The sequence below is a fragment of the Rana temporaria genome, chromosome 1, assembly GCF_905171775.1.
Source record: "Rana temporaria chromosome 1, aRanTem1.1, whole genome shotgun sequence".
Lineage (NCBI taxonomy): Eukaryota > Metazoa > Chordata > Amphibia > Anura > Ranidae > Rana > Rana temporaria.
The window spans coordinates 452,740,611-452,760,487 of record NC_053489.1 but is presented as its reverse complement, the minus strand read 5'-3'; the positions used below and the strand labels follow the sequence as shown (position 1 = coordinate 452,760,487).

The 19,877-nt window shown below is 43.7% G+C and overlaps 1 protein-coding gene across 4 annotated transcripts in view; it reads left to right on the top strand.

The window, feature by feature from the left end:
• Positions 1 to 3,897: 3,897 nt before the first annotated feature.
• Positions 3,898 to 19,877, top strand: part of EPGN (epithelial mitogen) — a 72,786-nt gene continuing 56,806 nt past the window's right edge. The window contains exons 1-3 of one of the 4 annotated variants that reach the window (XM_040327747.1): positions 3,913 to 3,999; positions 11,208 to 11,388; positions 13,831 to 13,896. In XM_040327747.1, the coding sequence (XP_040183681.1) occupies positions 13,833 to 13,896 (64 nt within the window). In that variant the 5' untranslated portion in view covers positions 3,913 to 3,999; positions 11,208 to 11,388; positions 13,831 to 13,832. Of the gene's footprint in view, positions 4,000 to 11,207; positions 11,394 to 11,650; positions 11,964 to 13,830; positions 13,897 to 19,877 lie in introns of those variants that run through there. The other 3 variants (XM_040327745.1, XM_040327746.1, XM_040327742.1) reach the window with 3 other exon arrangements.

Genomic DNA, 19,877 nt, shown 5'->3' with positions numbered 1-19,877 from the left:
TAAACAATACGCGGGGCGTGTCCGCGCCGTCGCCGCGACCATGACGCGGCGACGTGGGCGGGCCTGCCTTTTAAATGCTTCCACGCATGCGTCAAAGTCATTCGACGCATGCGAGGGACGGCGGGCGCTCGGACATGTACGGTAGGTCTGTACTGACGACCATACATGTCCGAGCGGGCAGGATTCCAGCGGACAGTTTTAAAACAAGTCCAGGAATATTTGCCCGCTGGGAAAAGGCCCGGCGGGCAAATGTTTGCTGGAATTCTGCCCGCTCGCGCCTACACATGACCGAACATGTATGCTGAAACTGGCCCACGGACCAGTTTCAGCATACATGTTTGGTCGTGTGTACGGGGCCTTAAAGTGAGCCTGTCCCATATTTTTCCTTATTAACCACTTCCATAACGGGCTTATTCTGACACTTCTCTCCTTCATGTAAAAATCATAATTTTTTTGATAGAAAATTACTCAGAACCCCCAAACATTATCTATATATATATATATATATATATATATATTTTAGCAGACACCCTAGGGTATAAAATGGCGGTCATTGCAACTTTTTATCTTGCACGGTATTTATTTGCGCAATAATTTTTCAAACGGTTTTATGAACTAAAAAAGAATAAAAACAGTAAAGTTAGCCCAATTTTGTTATATAATGTGAAAGATGATGTTACGGCGAGTAAATAGATACCTAACTTGTTACGCTTTAAAATTGCACACACTCATGGAATGGCGCCAAACTTCAGTACTTAAAAATCTCCATAGGCAATGCTTTCATTTTTTTTACAGGTTACCAGTTTAGAGTTACAAAGGAGGTCTAGTGCTAGAATTATTGCTCTCGCTCTAACGCATGCGGCAATATCTCACATGTGTGGTTTGAACGGCGTTTACATATGTGGACGGGACTTACATGTGCGTTCGCTTCTGAGTGCAAGCTACTGGGGACAGGGGCGTTTAAAAATTTTTTTTTTTTACTTAATTTTTTTTACACTTTTTTTTTTATTTATTTTTGATCACTTTTATTCCTATTACAAGGAATGTAAACATCCCTTGTAATAGGACTAGTGTGTGACAGGTCCTCTTTATAGAGAGATGTGGGGTTAATAAGACCCCGCATCTCTCCTCCAGGCTGGAAAGCATGAGATCGAGAAAAAAAATTCACCAATCTCATGCTTTTAGCCGCGATTGCGGCTTTGTTTACTTCCGGGTACCCGGGCATGACATCATAGCGCCGCACCCGGGCCTCCGACGGTCATAGAGATCATCTCTATCCTCCTCATCCAGCGGTGGCCAATTCATTGTCCGGGCGTCCGATGGCACGGGAGAGCCCGGAGAAGCACCCAATGGCGGCGGAAGGGGGAGGACGTCCCCTCTCGCCACCTATAAGAACGATCAAGCAGCGGAACCGCTGCTATGATCATTCTTATGGTGCGCAGAATCGCAAGAAGGAGCTGTAGGCATCATTCAGATATCCCCCCCCCCCTAAAGTCCAGGATGTCATATGACGTCCTACGGTAGGGCAGTGGTTAAAGCAGAGCTCCAGACGAAAGGGGAAGCCCTGACTGTTTGCTTCCTCCCCTCCTCTGCTCCCATATTTGACACCTATCTAGGACCTTCCTTGCTATAGGGTTCCAAAAACAACATCTAAAAAAGGTAAGCTGCAATTTTTAAATGTTATATCATGTAAATGGAGACATGTTACAAATATAAAGTAGGTGTTATACCAATTTGGCTGCGAAAAAGAAAATACACTTAAACTTTCTGTGCAGTCTGCCTCTGTTGCACTGGAATTCCAAGCAATGTTGTCAGCTTTGCTTGAGTTCTCACCTGCTAGACTATTGGGCTGCCTATCTGTTTGACCTCATAGACAGCCCAAAGGGCAAAAGAAGTAGAACACACTGCAGACTGGCAGTGCTGCTTGTAATTGCGAAGCTGTGGCTTAATGCTGTCAGCTTACAACAGCATGTACTTTTACTGACAGGATCAACTGGTAAGAGACTTTGCAATAGTTAAAAACATGTATTGTGTTTAAACTTTACCTAACATCTAAACCTTCCCTGACATCTAAAGTTATCATGACAAATGGATGCTATCATTGCCACTAATAAACAGATAAAATAACCTAGCACTTTAGCGCTGCCTACTTGTGCCAGAATAAATGCAATTAATCAAAAACAACACTATATCAATAAATTAATTATGTAAAAATAAATAAACGTGAATAAATCAAATACACATAACATACATCATATAGGCCTGGATTCACATACATCGGCGCATATTTATGCCGCTGTAGCGTATCTCTTTTACGCTACGCCGGCGCAGCGCACAGAGGCAAGCAATGGATTCACAAAGCACTTGCTCCCACTCGCTGTTAAAGATACGCTGGGTTTCCTCGGCGTAAGCCAGCGTAGGTGAAAGTGGGCGTGAGCCATGATAATGAGGCGCGACCCCATGCAAATGATGGGACAAGCGCCATAGAAGTACTTAAAATGAACGGCGCATGTGCCGTCCCGTGGCCGCATCCCTGTGCGCATGCTCAGAATCACATCGAAACAACTGCCTAAGATACGTCGAATCACTGCCTACGACGTGAACGTAACCTACGCCTAGTCATATTCACGAACAACGTAAACGACAAAAGATACAACGGCTTGTGTTCCCTGGTCCATACTTTTGCATAAGTTGCGCCTCCTATATGGGGAATAACTTTACGCCGGACGTACGACTTACGCAAACCGCGTATATAATGCGCCGGGCGCAACTACGTTTCGTGTATCGGCGTATCTCCCTCATTTGCATATGTGCATGGAAAATCAATGGGAGCGGCAAATGCACCCAACGTAAATATGCGCCCACGATACGACAGCGTAGGAAAGTTACGTCTATTTTCAGGCGTATCTCAGTTTATGGGCACGGCGCATAGATACAACGGCGCATACTTACACTAATGCCCCGTACACACCATCACTTTATGTGATGAAAAAAAACGACGTTTTTAAAAACGTCACTTTAATTGACCGTGTGTGGGGGAAAACGTCGTTTTATGTCTTGTAAAAAACGACCAAAAAAAATTGAAACGTCGTTTTTTACTTCACAGAAATTGACCGTGTGTAGCAAAAAACGTCGTTTTAAAAGATGTTTTTACACCCGCGCATGCCCAGAAGCCAGCTTCAATGGAAAAAGTGGTGAGAACGTAACCTCGCTTTGCTAGAACATTGTGAGAAAAACGATGGTGTGTAGGCAACTTCGTCTTTGAAAATTGAAGTTTCAAAAACGTCGTTTTTTACTTCACAGAAAATGTTGTTTTTTTTCATCACATAAAGTGATGGTGTGTACGGGGCATTACGCTGCGTATCTTGAGATAAGTCGGCGTAAGTGCTTTGTGAATCCGGGCCATAGTGTGTGTGTGTGTATAGTGAATGAATAAAACTATTAGGATAAAACCACAGAAACATCCCATATTCCAAAATTTACAAAAATGTATGAACAGCAAGGGGGTGCAGAATCCGCATCACTATGTTTTCCCAGTTTCCAGACAAGGTAAACCAGCCTTGAATTGAAATAATTAGGCTTTATCTTCAAGGTAGCTGTGGGGAATGGTATTTTAGGTGCAGTCTCAGGTCATGGGAAAGCTCATGGCTATATACCTTCAGATAAATAGTTCTGAGAAGCTTCTGAAAATATCTTAAATTCTATTTCCAACTCTTTTACACAAAACAACCTATAGTTTATGTTCAATAAGATTTAAAGCTTTGCCTTTGAATTTTCAGTATATAAAAATTCCATAGTGTGGAAATCATTAACACATCTTCAGAAAAATAAGGAACAGAGCTGACCAAACTTTGGACTTAACAGAAGTGTCTAAACTGTATATATTAGCGTTTTGACAAATGTTATTGAGACCTCATGGACTCATTATGCAGCAAGTCAGTACTGGGTCCTCTGCACCACTGGCTCCTATAGGCTTTGCATGACTTGCCCTATCTGTAGGTAAGTGTGTGCTCGCTCCCAGTTAAGGCCAACAAATACAATTTGGTATTAGATTAATTTCAAACAATATAAAAGTGTGAAAAGAATATCTTTATAATGTGTATGTTGTTCAACAACAACATGAAAAGGTATTTATTGCTATGTATCTGTTGTACCCAACAACATAAACCCTTCAAAAGCAATAATAGACCATAATTAGAGCTATCTGAGTGATTTCTGCCTCTGGGTGACACATACCATGGTGATCAGTGAAGCTTTTAGCAATCTATATTTTCAGAATTAAGGTAGCCCAGATCTGGTTAAGCTGCCCACCCAGTTGCATGCCAGAAGAATGCAAACACTGATTGAGAGATTAACAGTGTTAAGTTGCAGAGTGCAAACTTCTATCTTTTTAATTGCCAAGAGGTCTGCCTAGTTATTAAACAAAGTACTGAGCCAAACACTGTGAAAGGTACAGCGGAGTACAGTTTGGAACTCCAATCGATCTAATCTTACAGTTGTCTCAGAAGTAAATAAGAAGCAATGTGAGCAAAATTTTCTATATGCTTGCTGTGTGAATTGTTTCTATAGTATTAGGATGAATACTAGCAGCAATGTACATTGTTCATTACAATCACTTTTTCATTCATCTTAACAACTGCTAAATCAAGGTATTGGCCAATGTGAAGTGTTACATTATAGAGGCACAGTACAATGTAACCATTGTGTAACATTGCAAAGCAACCATGGCTCCATTAATATATGTGCAGTAATTAGTTTTTTTTGTATATATAACCACAAATATCAGGCTTCCTGATTTTTTTTAGAACTAATGTACAAACCAAGTACAGTAAAACCTTGGTTCTAGAGTAACTTGGTTTGAGAGCATTTTGCAAGACAAGCAAAATGTTTTAATAAATGTTGCTTTAATATACAAGCGATGTCTTGATATAAGAGTAGCGTCATGTCACAACTGAGTATAAAATAGGAGACTCTAAGGCAGTGGTTCTCAACGCTGCTAGTGCCGTGACCCCTTGATAAAATTTCCCAAGTTGTGGGGACCCCTAACAGTAAAATTATTTTCGTATCGTGGGTTGTCAGCGCCCGGGGCAAGACAAGTAATTTGCACTCCTAACCCACAGACATTTAGCTCTCCCTGAGTTCCTTCCACTTGTATAGTATTAAAACCCCATATGGTACATTTTTGGATGTACTACTCTCTTTGTTCTCCTTTCTTTCTCTTTTATCTCTCTCTATCCACATTTCTTGTTTTTTCCCCCCATCCCTCTCTCTAGCTGTCTTTCTTGTTCTTTCTCTCCCTTTTTCTTTGTTCCACCCCTCTTTTCCTCTCCCTTCCATGTATTCTTTATTTGTATTCCTTCTCTCACTCCTTGGTGGGTTGGTGGGATGAGTGGATTAGGTGCTCTTGAACAAGGTCACCTGCTGATCTGAGAACTGTTGTGAGGACTTTTAATGGCAACTATAATCACAGGTAGTGTTACTCACTGTGCCTCCGACTTTGTGGCATCTTGTAGCAGTGGCACCTATGCCGGAATCAGGAGATAGGGTCTCCTCCAGCCCCTCCCACTTCACATTCCTCACCAGTCAGCTGACCTATAGCCTCTCCCCCTCCCACTTATGACGTGAACTGAATGGGCGGCTGTGAAGAGGCTGAGTGGGAGGTCACGGGCTCCAGGGACAGCCCAGCTGGGTGGCCACAAAAAGGCAGGGAGAGTGGTGCGGGCTTTAAGAACAGCCCAGGATTCGGGGACCCCTGGCAAATCATAATTTGACCCCCGAGGGGGTCCCGACCCCCAGGTTGAGAACCACTGCTCTAAGGCCTCGTACACACGACCGAGTTTCTCGACAAAAAACAGCAAGAAACTTGCTGGGATTTTTTTTTGCCGAGGAAACCGGTCGTGTGTACATTTTTCGACGAAGAAACTGTCGAGGATCCCGTCGAGCCAAGAAGAGAGCATGTCTTCTTTTTCCTCGACGGGAATGGAGAAACTTGCCTTGTCGAGTTCCACGACAGCCTAACAAGGAACTCGACGAGGAAAACGATGTGTTTCGCCCGTCGAGTTCCTCGGTCGTGTGTACGAGGCTTAAGTGTACAATATGGTTGCATTTTAATGAAGGTAAAACATTTAGCAACTTAGAGGTGCCTCTCTTCTCTTTTATACCCTGTAAAAAAAATTGCTTTGATATACAAGTGCTTTGGATTACAAGCATGTTTCTGGAACGAATTATGTTCGCAGACCAAGGTTTTACTGTAATGAGTTGGAGATGACTCTAGAGTTGCGCTGTGATAAAATAAGCCAGTTTGCATTGTGTTACTGATTCAATTGTTCTTAGCTTGCTTAAAGTGGAACTTCAATCTCTCAGTCAACATTGAATATGTTTAACCATTATGCTGCTAGCATTAGTAAATAGATAGGAAAGTATATCATATTTACTTGTTTAAACTATTTTTTTTGTTTTACATTTCTTCAGTTGCCTCCTGGTTTCTTGCCTCCCCTGAAGTCTTCTGGAGGGGAGGAGGGGTTTTCTCAGCTAAGCACACCTTGTATGCCTGAGCTAAAAGCAAATGGATTCCATGAAGTCAATGTTACATTAATTACCTGCCCATACTCAAGATGCAGGGCCGGATTAACAATGGGGCTGATGGAGCTGCAGCTCCAGGCCCCTTTCTCAAGATAGGCCCATTTGCCCAAAAAAAAAAAAAAAAAAAAAAAATTTTTTTTTTTTTTTTAAGAATTTTTTTTTTCTAAGATCGAATTTGGGGGGTTGTAGCTCGATGACCAGAGGTCACAGAAACCCCACATTTGGGGGTAGGCATGGGAAGAGCTACCCCACAACTGGTTAAAATATGGGACGGCTATCATTTATGGTTCCGGAGATACGGGCCTGCTTGCACAGCCTGTCAGAAGCTACATTCAGAGCGGCCAATATAAATACAAGCTGACACACTGCAGCAAACTGATAGGATAACAGGGCTTATAATAATTATTTGTATATTACTCATGGTAATTAACCCCTTGCCACCCAGGCCAATTCTGACACTTCTCTACTACATGTAAAAATCATCATTTGTTTTTTGCTAGAAAATGACTCTATGGTGGTCTTTGCACTTTTTATGTTGCAGGGTACAGAGCTGCACGATTCTGGCTAAAATGAGAATTTCAATTTTTTTGCTTAGAAGATAGATCACGATTCTCTCACGATTCTTGCAGGGTAACATCATCTTTCACATTAAAACAAAAAAAAAAAAATGGGCTAACTTCACTGTTTTGTTTTTATGTTTTTTATTATTCATTGAAGTGGGAAAATGCAGTGTGACATAAAATATTGCAGCAATAGCCATTGTATTCCCTAGAGTCTCTGCTAAAATATATATAATGTTTGGCAGTTCCAAGTAATTTTCTAGCAAATAATATTGCTTTCTGCTTTCTAACTTAAGAAACAAGTGTTGGACTTTAAGTGGTTAAATTTAGTTACAATGTTAGTTAGTTACAATGTTTCATTTTGTTTACAAACTTCGCAGACTGCCCAGATTTGTTCTTTACACACAGAAGTGTATCCCTTTGATCTAAGAAGGAAGTGTCAGTTACAATGTTTCCTGTTAAAAACTTGGCAGACTGCCCAGATATTTTCTTTTGACAGCTGAAAGTCTCTCCACTTGTTATATGAAAGAATCAGCAAACTCTGCATTGGAGATCGTCAGGGGGGTTGAATCGAGATCACGATTTTTTTAACGATTAATTGTGCAGCTCTAGCACGGTATTTGCGCAGCAATTTTTCAAACATGTTTTTTTGGAAAAAAATGTTTCATTCATTAAAAAAACAGTTAGTTAGTTAAGTTAGCACAATTTTTTTTGGTATCCTAAGCGATGCTTTACATTTTTTAGGTTACATGTTTAGAGTTACAGAGGAGGTCTAGTACTAGAATTATTGTTCTCGCTCTAACGATCGTGGCGTATGTAACCTGTGTGTATCTGGCTCTGATACTACCAGTGCCTACCCAGCCACTGACTAGTATCTCTCCCCAGCCTGTCCCCACACACCCTCTCACCTGCTGACCTGTGGATGGGGGAATCACTCCTGCAGTGTTATTGTGTTCTGCCAGTGAGTACAATGATCAGTGTTGCTAACTTTAGCTGGCAGCACTGATTGTTTTAAGAAAAAAAAAACAGGCTGGTTGTACTCAAGTTGATTAATAGATTGACTTGTGTAAAACCAGCTAGCCCATACATAGATTGACTATGGCTGGTCTCTGCATAATTGGCGTAATTTCAATCCATGTATGACCCGCTTAACCACTACTCAGTCCCTAAATATCCTTCCACTCCTGTACATAGTGCTCACTGTCATACTCTCCACACTCCTATCCTGTACATAGTGCCCACTGTCATACTCTCCACACTTCTCTCCTATACATAGTACCCACTGTCATACCCTACACACTCCTCTCCTGTACATAGTGCCCACTGTCATACCCTCCACACTCCTCTCCTATACATAGCGCCCACTGTCATACCCTTCACACTCCTCTCCTGTACATAGTGCCTGCTGTCATACACTTCTCTCCTGTACTTAGTGCCCACTGTCGCACCCTCCACACTCCTCTCCTGTACATACTGCTCACTGTCATACCCTCCACACTCCTCTCCTATACATAGTGCCCACTGTCATACCCTCCACACTCCTCTCCTATACATAGTGTTCACTGTCATACCCTCCACACTCCTCTCCTATACATAGAGCCCACTATCATACCGTCTACATTCCTCTCCTGTACATACTGCCCACTGTCATACCCTCCACACTCCTCTCCTGTACATACTGCCCCATCATACCCTCCACACTTCTCTCTGGTACGTACTACCCTCTGTCATACCCCCTCACTCTTCCTGTACATACTGCCCATTGTCATACCCTTCACACTCCTCTCCTGTACATAGTGCTTTTTTTCCGTACCCTTTGTACTCCTCTCCTGTACATAGTGCCCACTGTTAGACCCTCCACATTCCTATCCCTCACCTGCACATACTTCCCACTTATATACCGTCCATACTCCTCCCCTATGTCGCTTACCCACAAAAACAGTTCTTTAAAATTATACTGAATATCCTCAATGTTACCAGCTCTAGAATGGACACACTTTTGTTAGTTCAACTAAAGGAAATATCAGTTTTCCTATTTGTTCTGCCCCATTATTAGTACTCATTTAATTTTGTGATTACTACTATGATGTATAGAGGAACATCGGGGATCTCAGCTACTCTAAATATAGCACTTATATAAAAAAGTGGCCCTGAAAATATTTTTTAAATGTTGGCAACTGTGCACTTAGGCACTGCCCAAGGGCCACCGTCCACCGGGTCAGTAGGGGGCCCCATGAGAGGCTCCTGGGATCCTGTGATAATAAAGCGGTAGTAAACTTTCCTGACATTTCTACTTTTTAGAGGCCCTGGGGTAGGTTATGCCACAACGTACAAGTATGCACAGCATATTAGCACATTAGTGTACACTTCAATTTTCAGACTGAGCCCTCCAGTGCTGCAATGAATCAGGCGGGGCCTGGACACTTCCATCTTCTCCCGGTCTTTCTTCTGGGTTCTGTGCCTTTGGTCACTTGCCTTGGCTGGGCTGCGTTCATGTCATTCCCACGCATTTATTTATTATTTATTACACCCCATTCACACCTCCGCGACAAAACGCCCGACGCCGGCCGCTCGTGCCGCTGGAGGGGAGAATTCCCATTGCTGTCTATGAGATGGTTCACATCTCATAGACGCTGTACACCTGCGGCATGAAAAAAAGTCCCGGACCCTTTTTTTCAGGCGGCATTGGCGTTCGGCCATACAAAGCAATAGGAAGGATTTGTAAAAAAAAAGTTACACTATTCTCGGCAAAATACGCCGTGTACGGCGTTACTTGTCGCGGAGGTGTGAATGCAGCCTAAAAGGCCCCACCAAAATCCTCAGCACCAGGCCCATGATGTTCTTAATCTGGCCCTGTCAAGATGGCCATGGTCAAAAATGCTAGGAGGTGTTTTTCAAAGTGATTTCTCTGCAAAATTAAGCAGGGAGACATGGGTGGATGGGAGACTCCGCTTTGAATAATAAAAATGACCTAAATAGCATTTTTGCTTTGTGGTGCTCACTGCTCAGGTTCAGTGTAGTTATGCTTTAAGTTGGCACAAACCATCTGCATGATGGAATTTTCTGGGCAAGATTCACAGAAAAAGTACGCCGGAGTATCTGCTGATACTCCTGCGTACTTTCAAATTTGCCGCGTCGTATCTTTATTTGTCATTCACAAACAAAGATACGACGGCTTTTGGCTAAGATCCGACAGGCGTACGGCTTCGTACGCCTTCGGATCTTAGGTGTAATTTTCCGGCGGCCGCTGGGTGGAGTTCGCGTCGTTTTCCAGCGTCGGGTATGCAAATTAGCTGATTACGGCGATCCACGAAGATACGCGCGTTCGTCGCAATCTCTTACGCCGTCGTTAGCCGGTTTTTCCCGTCGCAAACATAAGCCTGCTTTTTCATGGCTTACATTTAGACAGCCCATGTTAAAGTATGGCCGCCGTTCCCGCCTTCGAATTTGAATTTTTTTTTTGCGTAAGACGTCCGGGAATACGAAAGTACGTTACGCACGTCGCCGTTCAAAAAACACGTCGGGTGCCGTAATTTCGCGCAAAGCACGGCGGGAAATTTCCTAACGGAGCATGCGCAGAACGTTTGGCGCGGGAACGTGCCTAATTTAAATGGTACACGCCCCATTTGAATTAGGCGGGCTTGCGCCAGACGGCTTTATGCTACGCCGCCGCAAGTTTACACGTATGTGCTTTGTGAATCAACTTACGACAAAAACTTGCGGCGGCGTAACGTAAAGGGGATACGTTACGCCGCCGTGAATATTCGTGAATCTGGCCCTCTGTGTCTATCTAAATACAGGTCTAATTTCATCATAGGAAGAGACTAACAGCAGTGGGAATCAAAAGGCTTTGTTTAGAACTTACTCTTGCTTACCATAGCTATTTCTATTTAAAAAAAAACCTGCAACTTGTCTGCCCTCTCCCCCCTCCTCTTTATGTTTTGGCAAGTTTTGGTCTTTCTTTTGGGGGGGGGGGGGGGTGTTAGGTACCTGGTTTTGAAAAGGTACCCTCTCTCATTTCCAGTTGGATTGCCACGATGAAATCACTCCCTCCTCCCCTTGCAGCCTTCTGTAACAAGATCCAAGAAAGCTACAGGACCATTCACAAAGCGCATGCTCAGTGGAAAGTCAGCTGTGAAGCTGCAAGCAGTCACAGCTTGCTTCCCAAAGTTAACATGCTGACGCCTGCACCAGAAGACGAATGAAAATTTGGCTCGGGTGAGGACAGCGCTGGTTTACTGGATAGGTACAGTAAGTGTCCTGTTATTAAAAGTCAGCAGCTACAGTATTTGTACAGTAGCTGTTGACTTTTATTTTTTTTTGTTTCTGGGTTAACGAGCCTCTTTAATCTGAAAATTCTAGAAATACAAAACCTCTAATAAAAGTCAATAGCATAGTTTTATCTCCAAATTAAAATACAGTCAGGAATATGATGGAACAGATAAGGAAATATACAAAAATGAATTAACCTTTAAGCATTCTCTACATAACTCTAAAATATATATTTAGAAAAGAGAGAAAGTTGTCTCTAGTTTCATCAGCACACCCACTAGCTAATTCTGAATTTGTATGTTGTCTCCCGATACATCTAGTTGTTTCATTAGTTAAGTGTACGGCCTTGGGGAGTTTTGTAGCAAGTGGCATGCATAGACAGTTATGACTGGTTAGAGAAGTCAGATGACTTTCTGTTCTATATAAGGGACAAGATCGGGGAAGCGGTTTCACCTGAAACATTCTGATAATACTTGAGAAGCAGACTGAAGAGATTTTGCCTGTTTTCCACAATGGGTTTACAAATATTTATATTATTTATGGCGTATGGTAAGTTTTTTTACTTTTATTGATACTTTAAAAACCCTTTGTGTATTTATCTTATTCGTGCCATGGGTATTTAGGCATATATCAGTATAATTTAGGTAAATTGCCAGGTACTCAGTTTATGAAGTTAGCAATATTTCAGTAAAGACTACGTTATGAGTTAGTAAAACAGAAAACAATATTTTGTACTGACCTGATGCCCAAATGTTTGGTACATGTGAAATGGCTATCTGAGGAGCCGAGACTGCCCGACAATACACGAGTGTACTGCGCTCGGTATATGTCGGCGCAGTATTCAAACTCGGCGCGGGAAAGCGGGTATCTGCGTATACCGCGCACCCACGATTTTGCCCTGATTTTCAGGGCAAAAAAGTGCGCGGTATACGCCGATAAATACGGTACCTGCTCTTTGCAGTGGTTTTGCACACAGCCCATATCCTCCTCTTTGCTGCTCCTGGCCCCTCCCTCCTGTCAAGTGCCCCCACAGCAAGCAGCTGGCTATGGGGAACCTGAGCCGAGCCGCTGCTCTGTGTGTCCATTCAGACATGGAGCCGTGGCCTGGCTCCACCCCTTTCTGTCCTCATGGGCTCACTGACTTTGATTGACTTTGATTGACAGCATTGGGAGCCAATGGTGCTGTACTGCTGTCTCAGCCAATAAGGAGGGAGATTCCCGGACAGCTGAGTCTCTTGTGCAACATCGCTGGATCGAGATGGGGCTCAGGTAAGTATTGGGAAGCTGAGGGGGTTTGCTGCACACAGAAGTTTTTTTTTATCTTAATTAAGAAAAAAAAAAAACTTCTGCCTTTACGACCACCTTAATGTGTAGGCATTATGCAATCTTCATTCAACTCTTAAGTCAGGGTTTGCAAAAACTAAACAAATGGCCCTCAGCAATCCCACATTAATAAAAATACTGGACTTCCAGCGTCTCCATGTTTCACAATCCCCACTGTCAGTGATATCAGCAAAGCAATCAAATAAAAACTTACAAACACTAAAGCCCTATACACACACGGGAATTCCGTCAGGAAAAAAACGTCGGTTTTCCTGATGGGATTCCTGGCAAGCTTGCCGTGCATACAGATGGCCATTCAAAAGAACCGCCGTTCTTTTGAATGACAAGAATGCGGTGACGTCATCAACTACGATGAGCCGGCGCTCGTCACATTCGATGCCGTTGCCGCCATCTTGCTACACCCTACACTACCCTTGTATGCTACCGCGCATGTGTCGAAGTCTCATCGAGCATGCACGAGTTTACCTGGGGACAGGTAAGTATACTGACAAATGGTTTTCTCGGCAGGAAACACTCTGCTGAGAATCCCGACAAGAAAATAGAGAGCCAGGTCCTCTATTTTTCTCGTCGGAATTCCCGGCAGTTTTCTCGACAAGAAAGCATACACATTCACGGTTTTCGCGGCAAAAAGCTCTCTCAGCAACTTTCTTGCCGAGAAAACCGGTTGTGTGTACTGCTGTTGAATGCCATTAGTTGAGCACAAATATTTTTCTCATCAGTACATATTGCAATTTTTAGTACAATTCTGTGCATGTCTAACCCAATATTCTATCGTTTTTTTTGCCTAGCCATTGCTTCTCTTGCATTTTAAATGTAGCAACATGAATGTTTACCAAATAATGTTACGATATTCATAACAGTGCTTACTAAAAATGTGATTAATCAGTCAATTCTAATCTTCTGTAGTGGTTTTAGTTATGCTTTAAGGGTTATTTACATGTAATAATATATATATATTTAATTTACATTACTAGTTTTACATATTAGATGAATAACATAGAAAATAATGTTTGTGTTTAAATATATTTTATATATCTGTTTCTAATATTAAATCTCATGGAAATTTTAACAGTGATGACTGTGCTGTGTGAAGTTACCCTAGGGCCTTCAGTTCCTGATAAAATAATTTCCACAAAAGGTACGATAATTCTAACGATGCTGGTTGCTTTTAAATTAAGGATATTATAACATTTTAGCAACAAAGATTTTATAACTATGTGTAAATGTTATATGCTTTTTATAATTGAATTCCAGCCCTGGAGGCTTCATTCGGACTGACTTTAGCTATTTATTTTAAAGTATATCTAAAGCGCAAACTCTTTGTAGTTGTTGATATAATTGTTGTTACTATTTGTGTCCCACTTGGGAGATACAACTTCACGTTCTGTAGATACAGCAGGAAGTGAGAGGAAATCTCTTTAACGTAAGGAAATCCCCTCGTAGAAAGTAAACACTACAACATACTCTATAGAAGATCCCCCCCTTGTTCCTGTTCTGGTGACAACTCACACTTTTGGATTTCATTTTTATTCCCAGTGACAGAGTTTTCACCTGGTCAGATAGAGAGAGGTGAACTTTAGCAATACAAACCTGGCAAGAGTTCTAACCTCTCACCATACCATAGTTGCCAACAGTCCCCAATTTCCCTGTCCTGGGAAATTTCACGGGAAATCTGTGTTTTGCCGATTAATTACCAGAGCCGCCGCTAGAGGTCTGGGACCAGCACTGGTGACTTTGTCTCCACCGCCATTTTACAGAAGACCAGCTCTCGTGAGGAGGAAACAAGAGGCTGAGCCTGGGTGGCAATGAAAGTACCTGCCAATAGAAATGGGGCTGTTCCGTTTCTATTGGCAGTCGCTTTCATTGCCACCTAGGCCCTGCCTCTTGTTTCTTCCCTTCAGCCTCCACTAGAGCTGGTCTTTTGTAAATGGCACGGAGACTGAATCACTAATACAGAGCAGCATAGACTAGCTGCATCTGTGGTGACAGGTGAGTGCTGTATCTGTGGTGACAAGTGAGTTCTGTATCTGTGGTGACAAGTGACAAGCTGCATCTGTGGTGATAAGTGAGAAACTGCATCTTGGGTGACAAGTAGGGATGAGCTTTGAGTTTGCGTCAAACTCATGTTCGACTCGAACATTGCCTGTTCGCCTGTTCGGCGAACAACGAATAATTTGGGGTGTTTGCGGCAAATTCGAAAAGTGACAAGTTGCATCTGTGGTGACAAGTGACAAACTGCATCTGTGGTGACAAGTGACAAACTGCATCTGTGGTAACAAGTGAGTGCTGTATCTGTGGTAACAAGTGGCAAGCGGCATCTGTGGTGACAAGCTGCATCCGTGATGACAAGTGACAAGCTGCATCTGTGGTGACAAGTTACTAGCTGAATCTGTGGGCTGACAAGTGGCAAGCTGTATCTATGGTGACAAGTGAGCGCTGCATCTGTGGTGACAAGTGACAAGCTGCATCTGTGGAGACAAGTGAGCGCTGCATCTGTGGTGACAAGTGAGTGCTGTATCTGTGGTAACAAGTGACAAGCTGCATCTGTGGTGACAAGTGAGCGCTGCATATGTGGTGACAAGTAAAGCCCCATACACACCATCAGATTATCTGCAGATTTTTGTCTTCAGATTTACCAAACCATATAATATGAGGTCAAACCTTCAGAGTTTCAATTTGTATGCAATCAGGCAGGCCCTTGTACTACATGGTTTTGGTAAATCTGAAGACAAAAATCTGCATATAATCTGATGGTGTGTATGGGGCTTTAGAAGCTGCATCTGTGGGACAAGTGACAAGCTGCATCTGTGGCAACAAGTGACAAGCTGCATCTGTGGTGACAAGTGACAAACTGCATCTGTGGTGACAAGTGAGTGCTGTATCTGTGGTGACAAGCTGCATCTGTGGTGACAAGTGAGTGCTGCATCTGTGGTGACAAGTGACAAGCTGCATCTGTGATGACAAGTAACAAGCTGCATCTGTGGTTGCAAGTGACAAACTGTATCTCTGGTGACAAGTGACAAGCTGCATCTGTGGTGACAAGTGACACAAACTGCATCTGTGGTGACAAGTGAGCCAAGTTGCGTCTGGTATCAGGAGACTTGGCAAGTTTCATGCTGCATCTGGTGGTAGACGAGGATGGCAAGTGACACATTCTGATTCTACATTATGGAAAATTGAACTATTTAATTTGATATTACAATGTAATAATATAAATAATGTGCTTCAATCATCCTGCCACCATATCAACCATGGAGCCATGATGATTGAATCGCTAACACAATGTTTTTGGAGTATCATTATCTGCCGATTGTTAAACTTTCTGGAATACACATATTTCTATTGTGGTGTAGGATCTGGGCTTGCTGTCCCTTCATCAGGGCTGTATGTTGGCCTAGGCCGACAAGGCCTAGGCCTAGGGCGGCACTTTGCGGGGGGCGGCGCCCCTACACAAAAACATCCCCCGACCCATCCTCCCGAGTCCCGGCTCCCGCAGCCTCCTCCCGGCTCACATATAGCCTCCCGTGTGCACACAAGCGGCGTCGACGGCCGCATCCACTGCCCAGAGCCACCGAGGTGCCTGACCAGTGCAGAGTTATCTGCAGCCTTGCGTGCTGCGCCTGGATGTATCTTCTTCAGACATACTGCTCACTGCTTCACCATGCAGCGTGACATCCAGCCCAGACTCAGGTAGGAGACACCGTTGTAAGGGGAGAGTGGGGAGCCCGAGTGTATGGCAGCCAAGGAGTGAGTATATGGAAGGGGGTGGAAGGCTGTGCAGTCTCATTGTGCTGTGTTTGGAGGACTGGTGGCAGCCAGTTTTTGCTGGGACTTGTAGTGCCCCGTTGTTGCTGGGATTTGTAGTGCACTGTGGGGGCTGAAATATGGCAGCCCCGTTTTGCTGGGACTTGTAGTGCACTGTGGGGGCTGAAATATGGCAGCTCCATTTTGCTGGGACTTGTAGTGCACTGTGGGGGCTAATATATGGCAGCCCTGTTTTTGCTGGGACTTGTAGTGCACTGTGGGGGCTGGGATATAGCAGCCCCGTTTTGCTGGGACTTGTAGTGCACTGTGGGGCTGAGATATGGCAGCCCTGTTTTTGCTGGGACTTGTAGTGCACTGTGGGGGCTGAGATATGGCAGCCTTCTATGCTGGGACCTGCAGTGCACTCTGGGGGGGGGGGGGCTGACATATGGCAGCCTCCTATGCTGGGACTTGAAGTGCCTTAGACTGGGGGGGGGGGGGCTGAGTAATCCTCATTCCGCCACTGAGGGCACTACAAGTCCCAGCAGAGTGGGCTGCCATTATTCCATCCCCTGTAGTCTAGGACACTACAAGTCCCAGCATAGGAGGCTGCCATATCTCAGCCCCCCAGAGTGCACTACAAGTCCCAGGAGAGGGGAGAGAAGGGGGTACAGGTTTGAGATGAGGGGGGATTTTTTTCTGAACGTGAAGATTTATGCTGGAAGGGGGAGATGGGGGGGGGGATTTGTGATGGGGGAGGATTTGTGCCGAAGATGTAATTTATGCTGGGAGGGGGAGATGGGGGAGGATTTGTGATGGGAGGGGGGATTAATGCTGGGAGGGGGAGATGGGGAAGGATTTGTGTTGGGAAAGGGGAGGTTAAGGCAAGGGTTTGTGCTGAGAATGTGGATTTTCACTGGAAGGGGTTATATGAGGGTGAGGATTTGTGCTGAAAGGGAGTATTTTTGCTGCTAGGGGGAAATGGAGGGGGCAGGGGTCTGGAAAGGGTGTGGTTTATAGATGATAGGGCAGGTCTTAAATAGGAAGGGGTGTGTCTTTGACAGGAAGGGTGGGTCATATTTAAATTAGGGGGTGCATGAATTTAGTCAGGCCTAGGGCAGCACAAAACCTAAATACACCACTGCCTCCATCCCTCTTTCTTTCTTTCCTTCCTTCTCTCTCTTTCTTCCCTCCCTATCTCTTTGTTTTTCTTTCTTTCTCTCTCCCTTTCTTTCTCCCCCCCATCCCTCTCTTCCTTCTCCCCCATCCCTCTTTCATCTCAGACTCTAACCACACCCCCTTTAAGCCATGCCCAATATTTAGTTTAGACCATGCCCCTTTTTTCACTGCATCGTGCTAGGCGAGCCACATTTTCCCATCCCCTGCTACACCTACAAATGAATGCCCTACCTCCTGATTTTAATAAGACTCCGCCTACAGACAAAAATTGTGTCCCTATAACATTTTTGAGAATGTTGGCAACTACCATAGGCCATACCATTTAAAACAAAAAAAAAAAAAAAAACTTTTTGGCTTTATATACACTACTAAGAGTATTGTATTACAACATTGTAGTTGAAGTTTATTAGGAGGTCAATCTACACAAAAAATATATATTTTAGTTACAAGCAGAGGTATGCTGAGTCAGCCCCTGGTTTCTTATTGGTCTTGATAGTGTTCCTGTGTTTCTCTGCACTTGGGATTTTTGGCTGTACTTGGCCATCTACATTCTACATTAGTACATATAATAAATCTTGCATAAGTTGCAACCTTTTACGATGGTCATAACAGCTGTGCAGGCACATAGTTCAGTGTGAAAGCTTCTGCATGTATTCAAAACCAGGATACAACAATGCCATAATATCTTAAGTAGGGATGTGGTTAGGTTTTGGCCTGCCATGGGTTTACAGCAAATCTTGGTGAGTAAATGCCGGAATCTGCTACACCAAATTCTTTGTAACTATATTGCACTGCGTGGCCATTTTTCAGTGTGTGTTGGAGCAGTTGAGAGAGAGTCTGTGTAGTGTACATTCTATAGAGTACTATACTGCACTATATTGTGCTAAAGTTCTCTGGAATGCAGTGTGGTGAGCTATAAATTCTTGAGTGCCTCCCTATGTTCACAGTTCAGAGACACAACAGTTCTTTTTTATTGTACCTTTATTTTAAAGTTTTTGTAATCTTTTTTTTTCTTCTAATTTTCTGCTAGGAAAAATAGGGTCAGAGTTTATTGTTTCAGTGTTATATACTTTATTACCCTATTGCCATATATGCCAATAAAAATGTCAAGCAGGCCTAAAGGAGAGGCAGAAGTTCTGCACACAGAAGTAGTAGAGAGCCCACAGGTTCTGCAGGATGAAGTGATGTTCAGGGGGCACCAGGGCTCAAGTCCTGCGGGAACGCGTGGGAACGGAGGGGGTAATCCACAAAGATCCGGCGTAACGTAAATTTTCCCATTTAAATTACACTGCCTTAAAATTTCTACCTAATTGCCCGATCCACAAAGCACTTACCTAGAAATTTTTGGCTGTGTAACTTAAATTCCGCCGGCGCAAGGCGTTCCTCTTTTCATGGGGGCGATTCCCATTTAAATTAGGCGCGCTCCCGCGCCGGCCGTACTGCGCATGCTCGTGACGTCATTTTCCCGACGTGCATAGCGCGAAATTACGTTACGCCGAGCTTTGTGGATCGCGACGGGTCAATAAAGTTGCGTCGGGAAAAAAAAAGATATGGCGGGAAAAAAATAATTCAAACCAAAAAAAAAATCGCGTCGCTGGACAGAAGGGTCTGCTTTTACATGGTGTAAACAGTTTACACTTTGTAAAAGCAGCCCTAATTTTGCGTTTGCAAACTAAAACTTACGGAGAAAAAACGAAGCTGAAAAGCTTTGTGGATCTCCGTAAGTGCTAATTTGCATACCCGAGGCGGCATTTCGACACGAAATGCCCCCAGCGGTGGATGCGGTACTGCATCCTAAGATCCGGCAGTGTAAGTCCCTTACACATGCCGGATCTTCTGCCTAACTATGGAAAACTGATTCTGTGGATCAGTTCCATAGTTAGAAACAGGGATACGACGGCATAACAGCAGTTACGCCGGCGTATCCCTTTTGAGGATCTGGCCCGGAGTTCCTGCACTTTTTTCACAGCAGGAACTTACGGCCAGATCCTCAAAAGGGATACGCCGGCGTAAGTGCCGGATCTTAGGATGCAGTACCGCATCCGCCGCTGGGGGCATTTCGTGTCGAAATGCCGCCTCGGGTATGCAAATTAGCACTTACGGAGATCCACGAAGCTTTTCAGCTTTGTTTTTTCTCCGTAAATTTTAGTTTGCAAACGCAAAATTAGGACTGCTTTTACAAAGTGTAAACTGTTT